The 12,781-nt window shown below is 47.8% G+C and overlaps 1 protein-coding gene across 5 annotated transcripts in view; it reads right to left on the reverse strand.

Moving 5' to 3' along the window:
• LOC119973850 (caM kinase-like vesicle-associated protein) overlaps positions 1-12,781 on the reverse strand; it is a 189,947-nt gene that overhangs the window by 34,830 nt on the left and 142,336 nt on the right. For all 5 annotated transcript variants that reach the window (XM_038812330.1, XM_038812329.1, XM_038812332.1 and 2 more), the window contains one exon: positions 1,211-1,349. In XM_038812330.1, the coding sequence (XP_038668258.1) occupies positions 1,211-1,349 (139 nt within the window). The remainder of the gene's footprint in view (positions 1-1,210; positions 1,350-12,781) is intronic.

Here is a 12,781-nt window from a genome sequence, read left to right on the forward strand (position 1 = left end):
CTGGATAACTATTGAGGTAAGTAAGTTGGAACCGTCTGAATCTCTGCCTCTAATTCTGAGTTGGAAACTTTTCTGGAGGGTCTTGGGGAGCAGGGGAATTCAGAAGTTCAAATTCCCTGTGGTTGCCACACAGCCAGTGCATTGGCGCTTCTGAAGGATCCTATCGTGCATTTTGGGTGTTATGTCCAATCTCCGAGATTCCGGAGACCGGGAGATCTGAGCATTTGCTTCTAAAATGTAAAGAAAAGTCGAAAGAAAAATCACACTACTTATTCGTATTATTGTCTCTCTCTTTCTCTCTCTTTTAAACCAATCTTTCTTTTCCGCTCTGAATCTAATTTGACTCTAACTCGCTCTATTTCCTCCTCCAGCAGTCCTCAGTTTCTTCCCCTGTCCTTTAACCTCATTGATTTAGGTCACTGCTCACGAAGATCTGAGACATCCCCTTGTCCTCACTGCACCATTATCAGCTCTCACTTCCAGCAGGTATTCTGCGATCTAACAGCCCTCGCAAGCGAGCTCCGCCGGGCTCCATCAAATTCTGGGTCTGCACCATGTTTCCTGTGCAGCAAAGCAAAGGTTAAAGGCACCAGTGACTGTCGCTGTGTGAAACATATGGAGCTCCTGTTTATGCAGCAGATCGAGGATTAAAGAGCTAGTCATAGCACTTGTTGTGCGGCCATATGGAGCTCCTGTTTGTTGAGCAGGGTATATTTTGAATGCTTTTGTTTAAATCATGAGTGCTGATGACGTCATTGACAGTTTGGTAGGGAAGAGCTATATGCAGCAGTGGAACTGATGGTCTGAAGTGAAAAACAAAACCCAAAATGGCTGGAATAACACCATTTTGAGAAAATCTTCAGGATAAACATCTTTGCTGATGTCATTAAAACTCCAGGATTGGCAACTGTTTCGTCATCAACACTTAGCGTTTAAATTTAAAAATTTGAAAAATATCTACAAATAGAAAGCCAATGTTAGCATGTGTCTTAAAGAGGGCACTTGCGGTAAGATCCTCCTTAAAATCGTTTTTTTGTGTTGAGACTCTCCAAAGAGGCACTCGTGTCGAGACTCTCCTTAAACCAGTACTTGCGTCGAGTCCATCCTGATTTATGGCCCCTTGCTTCTGAAGAACACTTAATGGAACTTTTCTCAAGTGCAATTTTGAAAAGTACTGTGTGAGGCAACAGTTCCTTTCAACATCTGTTACCTTCAGATTCCGGTGGACAATCTTGAGGGAATGCAAGTAGGCCACAGCCTCCAACACTTGTCTGATCACATTACTGGTGTCCCGTTCTGAATAGTAACCTTGGTCCAGGATCCAGTCGAACACCTCTCGACCTGTGGCACTGAAATAAATAAATAAGGAGCGTTAATAGTGGATCTTTCACCAGGATCTTTCCCGGACCAGCCTCCCCGAACAGGCGCCGGAATGTGGTGACGAGGGGCTTTTCACAGTAACTTCATTTGAAGCCTCCTTGTGACAATAAGCCATTTTCATTTCATTTCATTTCAGGAATTTGAGAATGGCAGCATTTGCTCAGAAAGGCTGGATCACGGCTTCGTCAGGAAGATATTGGCGAGTGGAGGGTTAAATTATGAGGGCAGCTTGCAAAGACTTGGGCTGTATTCCAGCAGTTTAGTGGCTATTCTACTGGGCCTGTAATCCACAGGCCAGGAGTAATTAGGACGGATGAGGTCAAATCCCACCATGGCAGCTGGGAAATTTAACTTCAATGAATTAAATAAAACTGAAATAAAATGCAAATATGAGCAATGGTGATCATTAAATTAATGTTCTGTAGTGAAAAACCTATCTGCTTCACCAATATCTTCCAGGGAAGGAAATCGACTATCCTTACCCAGCCTGGCCTATCTGTGACTTTGCAACTCTGCAGCAATGGTTGTGAAGTCCCTGCCCTTTGAAATGGTCCAGCAAGCCGCTCAGTTATATCAGGAAACCGCTACGAGAAACCGTAATATTAATAAAACCACCTGGCATTAACCTGGGCACCGGATTCAGACGTGATAAAGGACTCTGGGTGGACCCTCCAATGCCATTCAACAAGAGTGGCTCCGTAGCAATACTAATGATCGAACTGGCCAAATCATGAAGGAGATTGCTGCCTCAGGAGGTGAGAGATCAATTAAGAGGGAAGTGCCTACCTGATCTCATCCTCACCAACCTACCTGTGTCCATGGCAGTATTGGTGGGGGTGTCCCACCTCTACCTTTGTCATCAAACGCGTAGGCATCTGGGCATGCCCGTAAATACTTTGGTTGGGCCTCAGAGTCTACGCATATCTTGGCCATGCGTCCTTTGATCGTACCCAGGGAAACATCTGGGTACTTCCCCAGGACTTCATATAATCCTTCATATAAGCCCAGCAGACTTGGGCCGGAGCTCTGCACTATTATCAAGGACAACCAGACGGACTGCTGTCCATGGACAAGTGGCGTCATCGTTGTACTCGCGATGGCTCGTGGTTCCCCCATGTATGTTGCCAATCTCGCCTCAGTGTCCCTTAGGTTCAAATGCTGGATTCCTGTTCTGATCTTTTCGAATGTCTGCTGTCCTACCACCAAGATTGCTGCCCTCGTGTCCAGCTCCATTTCTAGTGGAACATTCACCTGGGCGGTGATTCTGATGGGGGCAACCTGTGGCGCGGTGATGCAATTCAACTGCATTCATTGGTGCAGGGTCCTAACTACAGGTGGCACGTCCCTCGACCTAGGTAACGAGCTTGTTGGCTGACCTGGCGCTGCAGGTCGCTGCGGTTTCTCCTCACCTCTTCCCTGTGGCTCTGGAGAGGTGACTCGCTCGGCTGCAGCGGCCCTCGGCTAACGGGCCTGGTCCGGACAGCATTCAGGTAAGGGTGGAATCCCAGACCTCCTGCTCCTAGGGGGCGCCGCTTGTCTGAATGGGTGGGGTCCTACACTATTCATCTCCATTCCAAACGTACCATGGAGCTCCTGGACTCCCTTCTCCATGCTGTCCTGTGAGAGGGAGATCACGATGCCGCTTTTTACGGTCCAAGGATGGTTCGGCCAGCAATTTCCTCTGCGTCGCCATGTTGTTTACTCCGCGTTCAAGCTGGTCTCGTAGTATCTTGGGTAGAGATGGCCTGTGGTCACAGTATTCCACCAGTTTGCGTAAACATGCCAGAAATTCAGTAACAGACATCCGCGGAGTTCTCGTGGCCATATTAAATCGGTATCTTTAGACAATGAACGATGGTTTGAAGTTATAGTGGTTTATCACAAGCACCACCAAGTTGTCAAACCTTTTGGAGTCTGGGGCCGCAGGCTAGGTTAGGCTCTTTATGACGCTGAAAGACGGTCAAAAGAATCATCGTTGGGCAATCTTCCCCAGTAATAACGTTCACCCTGAAGAAATAATATGCTTGGAGCCCAGTCTTCCACACTCGCATCAAACGTATTGAGTCTGTTGAAGAGCAGCGATTTTGAAACAGTGCAAACCTTGCACCTTTGTTCTGAGAAGCAGGCATGGTTTGAGTGGCCTGCAGCGCCGCCTGTCGTGCCGTTTTATCCTCATCGCCAATATTGTCGTTAATGAGGAGCCCCGAAAAGGGAGTCAAAAGTAATTTATTTCCTCCTCACAGCTGCGAAATACAGCAACTAAGCAAAGTCCAAGTCCCAGCCGGGACCATCTTGAGATGTCGGCTCTTTCCTGGGCTGGTTTTTCTCCCGGGGAATGAAAGAGTCCGCTGTTGGGCCCCTGCCCCTCAGTGGGGGACCTCGTACTCCAGGAGCCCCACGGGGAGATCAACCGGGTCACCCTCGTTGGTCCCATGGGTTAGAACAATCATGAACATACCCTCCTTGCCCATCAGGCCCTGGGAGTGGCATTTGAACCCAGAGTTTCTGAGTCGGAGACAGGGACATGACCCACTGTGCCACATGACCTCCAGATTGAGTAGACCCTGCCCATCTTTCCTAGAGTTTAGAAGCGTGGGAGGTGATCTCAATGAATTATCCAAAATTATTGAAGGGTTTGATTGATGATAATTCTCCGGCTTGGGGAGTGGAGAACTAGGTGTCACAGTCTCAGAATAAGCGGTTGATTATTAAGACTGAGGCGGGGAGAAATCTGTGTACACAGAGGGCTGTAGAATTTAGAATTCTGCAGAAAGCAGCGGATGCTCAGTTGTTGAATATATTCAAGTCAAAGGTTGCTGGAATTTTGGATACAAAGAAAATCAAAGGGGATATGGTGATAGTTTGGGAAGGTGCTGCTGAGGTAGGTGAACAGCTCTGATATTTTAAAAGTTTGAGGGGTGTACTCCTGTCTCTTGTTTCTCATATTCCTATGATCAGAGGAAGGCTCTGCAGTCCCGTCACATCCAGTCATGAATGGTGGCGGTCAGTTAAACATGGAGTACGCTCCAAGAACATCCACAGCCTCAATAATGGCAGATCTTCAGTGAGTGCAAAAGGCAGAGCCTTTACCACCAGAATACCGAGTCTCGGCCTCCTCCTGAGGTTACAGATGCCGATTGTTATATTACGATATCTAATATATTTATTACTCCCTTAATCTAGCTGAGTTGTTGAATAATATCCATAATCTTCCAGTAATGATTAAGTAATTTATTGAGTAATATAACATAATCTTGTGAGTTCTTTTTACTTTTACAGCACGGTAGCATTGTGGATAGCACAATCGCTTCACAGCTCCAGGGTCCCAGGTTCGATTCCGGCTTGGGTCACTGTCTGTGCGGAGTCTGCACATCCTCCCCGTGTCTGCGTGGGTTTCCTTCTGGTGCTCCGGTTTCCTCCCACAGTCCAAAGATGTGCAGGTTAGGTGGATTGGCCATGATAAATTGCCCTTAGTGTCCAAAATTGCCCTTAGTGTTGGGTGGGGTTACTGGGTTATGGGGATAGGGTGGAGGTGTTGACCTTGAGTAGGGTGCTCTTTCCAAGAGCCGGTGCAGACTCGATGGGCTGAATGGCCTCCTTCTGCACTGTAAATTCTATGTCTATGTCTAATACTAAACTAGTAAAACAAATAAACAACTGTAGAATATTAATTATTAAATAAGCTGATATAAAACTCTGGTAACTAATAACTTCTTCTCTCGAGCTTTCTAACTTCTGTTCGCTCTGCAATCCTGACACAGACTCCTCTGAGAAAGAGCGGGAAAGCATTTATATAGGTCCTGATAGTGTGGCCATCTAGTGTTCATTTGCCTGTTCTTGCTTAACATAGTCTGATCATGTATTATTAAATACAGAGATCACAACACCGATCTTTAGCTAATTCAATTCGTTCCACGTGATATCCGAACATGTAAACATATGAAATAGGAGAAGAAGTAGGCCATTCGGCCCCTCGAGCCTGTTCCACCATTCAATAAGATCCTGGTTGATCTGATTGTCTTTCGAATTCCACATTCCTATCAAACCCGATAACCTTTGGTTCCCCTGACTACCAAGAATCTATGTACCTCCCCCTTAACAATATTCAATGACTCTGAGGCCGAGAGTTTCAAAGTTGCAAAACGCTCTGAGAGAAAACATTTCTCCTCATCTCTGTCCTATAAGGGAAGCCCCTCATTTTAAAACAGTGCCCCCTAGTTCTGGACCTGCCCACAAGAGGAAACATCCTTTCCACGTCCACCTTGCCAATACCGTTCAGGATCTCATACACTTCAAGCAAATCACAACTCACTCTTCTATACTCCAGTGGAAACAAATCTTTCCTCATAACACAACTGCTTCCCGGTATCAATCTACTAAAGCTCCACTGAACAGCCTCCAATGTATTTTCATCCTTCCTTAAAAAAGGAGACCAAAACTCACTGTTCCAGATGCGGTCTCACCAATGCCCTGTGTACCTGAAGCATCATATTCTTCACTTATATATTTGAATCCTCTCATAATAAGGGACAGAATCCCTTAGCCTTCTCAATAACTTGCTGCAGCTGCACACTCATCTTTTGTGATTCATGCACAAGAACACCTAGATCCCTCTGCACCTCGGAAGTGGTATCAAGAAGTGGTTGAGTGTACTTCATCGAATCATGGAATCATAGAATCCCTATAGTGCAGAAGGAGGCCATTCGGCCCATCGAGTCGGCACCAACCCATTGAAAGCACCCTACTTGGACTCAATCCCCCCGCCCTTTTACTCCAACTTAGCCCCACCCTAAGGGGCAATTTAGCATGTCCAATCCACCTAACCTACACATCTTTGGACTGTGGGAGGAAACCGGAGCACCTGGAGGAAACGCACGCACACACGGGGAGGACGTGCAAGCTCCAAACAGACAGCCACCCAGACAGGCGAGAATTGAACCCGGGGTCTCTGGTGTTGTGAGGCAACAGTGCTAACCACTGCGCCGCCCTTCCGGCTTGATGCAGCAAAGACCCCAACAATATCCAGCAGTAGTGCTGAAGGCTTGAACTCCAGAACCAGTCGCGCCTCTAGCTGAGGTGTTCTAGTACAGCTACAACAGTGACATCTATCCGACAAACTGGAGAATTGCCCAAGTATGAACTGCCCATGCAAAGCAAGTCAAATCCTATCTGTCAATTATTGCCGCGTCAGTCGATTTAAATAAGTTAATTTGATGTGCTGTAGGGTCACTGGCAAGGCCAACATTTATTGCCAACCCCTAATAGGTATTGGGAAGGTGATTGTGAGCTTTCCTGAGAGTCTACTCTCAATCAGTGTTGGAAGGTGTTGCTGCTGACAGCGCGATTGAGCCAACTCTGCAATATCTTGTCCACCGACGCTCCGTTTGGGTTCGACCAGACCATTTTTCAACCGAGAAACAACTGAGAGTGATTGTCTTTGACATCGAAGCGCTATTTGACCGAGTGTGGCGTCGAGGAGGCCGAGAAAAACTTAAGTCAATGAGAATGAGGAGGAAGCCTCCCCACTGACTGGCACAAGACTGGATGTTTGTGGTTGTTGGAGGCCAATTCTGTCAGCCCCAGGGCACCACTGCAGCTGAAGGTAGTATCTGAGGCCCAACCATCGTCGCCTACTTCATCAATGACCTTCCCTCCATTATAGAGTCAGACCTGGTGATTTTCACTGATGATTGCACAGTGTTCAGTTCCATTTATAACTCCTCAGCTGAAGAAACAGTCCATGCCCGCATGCAGCAAGACCTGAGCAGTATTTAGCATTATTGGTAAGTAACACGACACAAGTGCCAGGCAAAGACCATCTCCAACAAGAGATAATCTAACCACCTAATATTGACATTGACCGGCATTACCATCACTGATTCCTCGGTTATCAACATCCTGAGGATCAGCATTGATCAAATGGTCCAATTATATAAATACTGCTGGTATATATGAAGATTTGGGTATTTTGCAATGATTAATTGACCTCCTGACTCCCCAAACCCTCTCTGCCATCTAAAAGTCACAAGTCAGGAGTGAGACGGAACACACTCCATTTGCCTGGGTGAATGCAACTCTTTCTTTTAAAAAGTAATTTTTATTAAAGTTTTCACAAAATATCAACAACAAAATGTAAAAGGAACCCAGTAGAATAAAATACAAAACAGAACAAAACAACTCAGTGCCTCCCCCACCCCTATACACAAATAATAAATTAACACCCGTAGAAACACATAGCAAACATATACATCCCCTCAGATCCCCCATTATAGAAAAATAATAATAAAATAGAACCTATCCCCCCCCCCCCCCCCCCCCCCCCCCCCCGGGTTGCTGTTGCTACCGACCATTGTCTACCGTTCTGCCAGGAAGTCTAGGAACGGTTGCCACCGTCTGAAAAACCCTTGCATCGACCCCCACAAAGCAAATTTTACCCTTTCCAATTTAATAAACCCCGCCATGTCGTTGATCCAGGCCTCCAAGCTTGGGGGCCTCGTATCCTTCCACTGAAGAAGAATCCTCCGCCAGGCTATCAGGGACGCAAAGGCCAGAATACCGGCCTCTTTCACCTCCTGCACTCCCGGCTCCTCTGCTACCCCGAATATTGCGAGCCCCCAGCCCGGTTTGACCCTGGATCCTACCACCCTCAATACCGTCCTCGCTACGCCCTTCCAAAATTCCTGGGTGAGTGCAACTCTAACAACACTCAAGAAGCTTGATACCCTCTCGCACAAAACAGCCCACTTGATTGGCACCCGTGCACCACCTTCCATTATTGATGCGATGCGACTGAGGTGTAACCTCTCCAAGGTGCACTGAAGCAAATTCACTGGGAAATGTCCCAAACCTGTGGCTTCTAGCACCCAGGTGAACTAATGCAGCAGGAGCATGGGAAAACCTCCAACTGCAAGTTCCCCTCCCAAGTCACTCACCATCCTGACCAGGAAATATATTGCTGTTCTCTCATAGATCCACAGTGGCTGCCCAGCCAACTGAGCTAACCGCACACTCAACCCTCCCTCCGCACCGCTCAAGGAATCTGGGTTTCTGTGGCAACATACACTGTTACACGTATTTTGTCATCTGAAACAATGACTGTTGATGGCAGAAGCTCCAATTCCTGACCAGGGATCTCTCCTACAATTACCACCCCCACGTGTGCTGGAAGGGTTTACAAGGTGAGACCCGTTTGGCCACCTTGTGGGACGTATTTTTCTTGGAGTGGATCATGAAACCAGAACTTTTGTCTGAGAGGCAGGGCCACCTCGTTCCACACAAATAAATTGTGGAAAATTGGAGTTCTCTCTCTCTCTCTCTCTCAAAGGGATGCTGGGATGCACGGAAACAGATTCAAGCGCCAATGCCGACTTGGACTTGCTTCCTTATTTGTGGGCAATGAATCTAACCGACACTGCTCTCCATGTATTCATGGAATCTTAGAATTTATAATGCAGAGGGAGGCCATTCGGCCCATCGAGTCTGCACCGGCCCTTGGAAAGAGGACCCTACCATTCCTACTGACAACTTGCAAAAACCCTGTGTGCCTGAACATGAATTCCACCTCTTCGGATTTACCAACCTTTTCCCAATCTATGTTCCTGCTGAAGGAACAGATTGATCCTCAATTTGCTCTTTTCATAGCTCAGTGATTGATCTCAGACTCCCGACTTATTCCTGATGTTGTTGGCCTGCATTCCTGCAACAATGGGCCACGCTTCTTCGAGATAAAATACTGCCCCGTCTAATATCACCTTCTTGCAAAGTAGCCGTTTTAATGTAAACTGTATTGTTACAAATAATCTTTCTATATTCAGAAGCATTTAAAAGGCTATTTACAAGCACAGCATATGCTCCACACGCCCATGGGTTGATACCAAATGTTCCAAGCTTTCCATAACCAGTCTGCTTGGCACAGATTGTGCTGAAACTGTGCGCATAAATTACAAAGGAGAAATTGACTAGAACGGCAAAATGGAATCTTGGGACTGTTGAACAATATATGTTCTTGTTACAGCGTAAATGGACATTTTGACCTTTATTCTTGCCATTTATCACCGCTCTGTTCATCAGTTGTAATTGATTGGAAAGGTCGCGGTGTGCCACATAAATCCGGTGTTCGTTTAGTTACAGATGGCTGGATGAGAATACTGCTGGGACTGGTGCCTGTCTATAAGGGAATGATTTAGTTCAGTCAGCAGTTATGGGATGCATCTACAACATTGCACTGGCAGTAACGGGCACATTCTGAGTCAAGTGTGAATGGGCTTTAATTTCGCACTGATTATTGACAGATCGTTCACGCAAGGTTGTAGAATTCCTGGCGTGCTGTTCAGGGTTTGAGGCAGCAGGAACGCACCCATCCCACCCTCCGTGGTGTACTCAGCGACGATTCCCGGTTCAGACCCGGCTCATTGGTGAGTGAGTGGATCAGCCAGTGTCGGAGTAAGTGGTGCCACAATTCCTGGGCTGGGGAGAGGGTAAATTGGGAGTTTGTTCTGGTGGGCCACTAAAATTTAGGAAGGAACCCAGACATGCTGGGTTTCCACCCTGTAGCCCCTTCTCGCCGACCCATTTAAAGGCATAACAATATTGTCACTAGTCTAGTAACCCCGAGATCCAGGGTCTCTGGGGACCTGGGTTCCAATCCCGCCATAGCAGATGGTGAAATTTGAATTCAATAAAAAAATCTGGGACTAGAAGGCTAGTGCTGACCACGAAACCACTGTCAACAAAACCCATCTGGTTCACTAATGTCCTTTAGGGAAGGAAATCTGTCGTCCTTACCTAGTCTGGCCTACATGTGAGTCCAGATCCATAGCAATGTAGTTGACTCTTAAATTCCCTCAGGAATGGGCAACAAATGCTGGTCCAGCCAGCGATGGATTCCCATTTTGTAAATCTTGACCCATCCGCAGTTTCTTTTTCATTATTCTTCTTTGGGCTGCAATATCGCTGGGGACTGGTTTAGCTCAGTTGGTTGGACAGCTAGTTGGTGATCCAGAGTGATGCCAACAGTGCAGGTTCAATTCCCGCACCGGCTGAGGTTATTCATGAATGCCCCACCTTCTCAACCAGTCCAGAGATCTGCAGGTTAGGTGGATTGGCCATGATAAATTGCCCTTAGTGTCCAAAAAGGTGAGGTGAGGTTACTGGATTAGGGAGGAGGCATGGGCTCAAGTAGGGTGCTCTTTCTAAGGGCCGGTGCAGACTTGAATGGCTTCCTGTAAATTCTATGATTCTTGCCCCTCGCCTGAGGTGTGGTGATCCTCAGGTTAAATTACCACCAGTCAGCTCTCCCCCTCAGAGGGGAAAGCAGCCATCTGGGAATAAAAAATAACATAAGGAAATAGGAGCAGGAGTAGGCCATCTGGCCCCTCGAGCCTGCTCCGCCATTCAATGAGATCATGGCTGATCTTTTGTGGACTCAGCTTCACTTTCCGGCCCGAACACCCTTTATTCTTCAAAAAACTATCTATCACTATCTTAAAAATATTTAATGAAGGAGCCTCAACTGCTTCACTGGGCATGGAATGTGGCGACTTTACTTTAGTGTCGCTGATAAGGTCAGAATTGCCTATCCCTAACTTCCCTTGAGCTGAATGGCTTGCAAGGCCATTTCAGAGAGCAGTTTACAATCAACCACATTGCTGTGGATCTGGAGTAGGCCAGACCAGGTAAGGATGGCAAGATTTCCATCCACAATGTGAACCAGCTGGAGTTTTACATGAATCAATGATAACTTGATGGTCACCATTACTGCAAAAAGCTTTATATCCTAGATGTATTCTATGAATTTAAATTCCATCAGTTGTCACGATGGGATTTGAAACCATAATCTATCTCCAGAGTATTAGTCTACCTCAGGGTCAGAACTAGCGATGTTACTACTGTGCCACCCGCTTCCCATTGTGGTCCAAACTATTTGGTTTTGTGACTTATTCCTCAAGGTGAATGGTGTTGTTGCAACATTTTTGCATTTCACTGTGACAGGCGCCTCCACAGGCATGGGTCACCCACCCCACTACTGAAAATAATCACATCCCTGCGACTTGGGAAGGCATCACGGCACCAACCAACCTCCACCCCTTTGCTAGTATCCTTTCTTATTGCCCATTGTCCTTTCTTAAATATGATGGCAACTTTATGGTTCTTTTTCAGTTGGTTCTGCTTGGCTGCCTCCAGCTTCTGCAATCGATGTTCGTCATTCCATGTTCAGATTGGTAGGAATGCAAGTTGTGAGGAGGATATAAAGAGTCTGCAAAGGGGGGTCAAGGGAGTCGAGGGTTACGGGGGATGGGCAGGCAGGATAGTGGAGCGAAAGCCACAATCAGATCAGCCATGATCTTGCTGAAGGGCAGAGCAGGCACCATGGGCCGAATGGACCTTCTCCTATTTCATCCGATTTATACACCCGCACTGTGGGGGCGATTCTCCAATATGGAGCCCAAGTGTTTGCGCTGTCGTGAATGCCGTCGTGTTTCACGATGGCGCGAACTAGGCCGAGTACGACCGATTCTGGCCCCCACAGGTTCACGCTGCTCCAGCTTCCTTCCCAGGCGCCAAATGGACGCCGTGCCAACCTGCGCCGGGGACTTCTTTAGCGCGCTGGCCCTGAAAGTAGGCCCGGGGGGGGGGGGGTGAGAGGTCGGCCCGCCGATCAATGGGCCCCGATCACAGGCCAGACCCCATCGGAGGTCCCCCTGGTGAAGGAGCACCCCCTCCCCCCCCACAGGCCGCCCCCCCGACCGGTCGCACAGAGTTCCCGCCGGCAGCTACCAGGGGTGAAAGGCGCCGGTGGGACTCTGTCGGATCCGCGTGGCCGCTCGGCCCATCTGGGCCGGGGAATTGGTGGCCCCGCCGATTCCAGTGGCCCGCAGCCAGCACCGGCGCAAATGCGCCGGCGCAAATGTCGCCGATTCTCCGCACCTCGGAGAATCGCGAGTCGGCGTCAGGGCGTCGTGGTGCGGTTGCGGCGATTCTCCGGCCTGGCACGGAGCTCGGAGAATCGCCCCCTGTGGGTGTACTTACTGCAGCGGTTCAGGAAGGAAGCTTCCCACTACCTTCTCAAAGGTAATTCGGGATGGGTGCTACATGCTGGCCTTGCCCACATTCTACGAACAAATGAAGAGAAATAACAAAGTCCGGGCGCAGATCAAGTGACAACTTTCCTGTTCTCATCTTTAAGCTTAATTTGTGGCTCAGTGGTAGCACAGTCGGAAAAATCAATGTTGTACGTTCAAGCTCCACCTCGAATGGGAATGGAAGGATATGGAGTCCGTAAGTGCACACAGTATTAGTTTAGGCAGGTACAAGGTTGGAGGGCCGAAGGGCCTGTTCCTGTGCTGTATTGTTCTTTGTTCTTTGTCATCAAGGCTGATACTTCAATGCAGTTCTGAAGGAT

The sequence above is a fragment of the Scyliorhinus canicula genome, chromosome 11 (genome assembly GCF_902713615.1).
Source record: "Scyliorhinus canicula chromosome 11, sScyCan1.1, whole genome shotgun sequence".
NCBI lineage: Eukaryota > Metazoa > Chordata > Chondrichthyes > Carcharhiniformes > Scyliorhinidae > Scyliorhinus > Scyliorhinus canicula.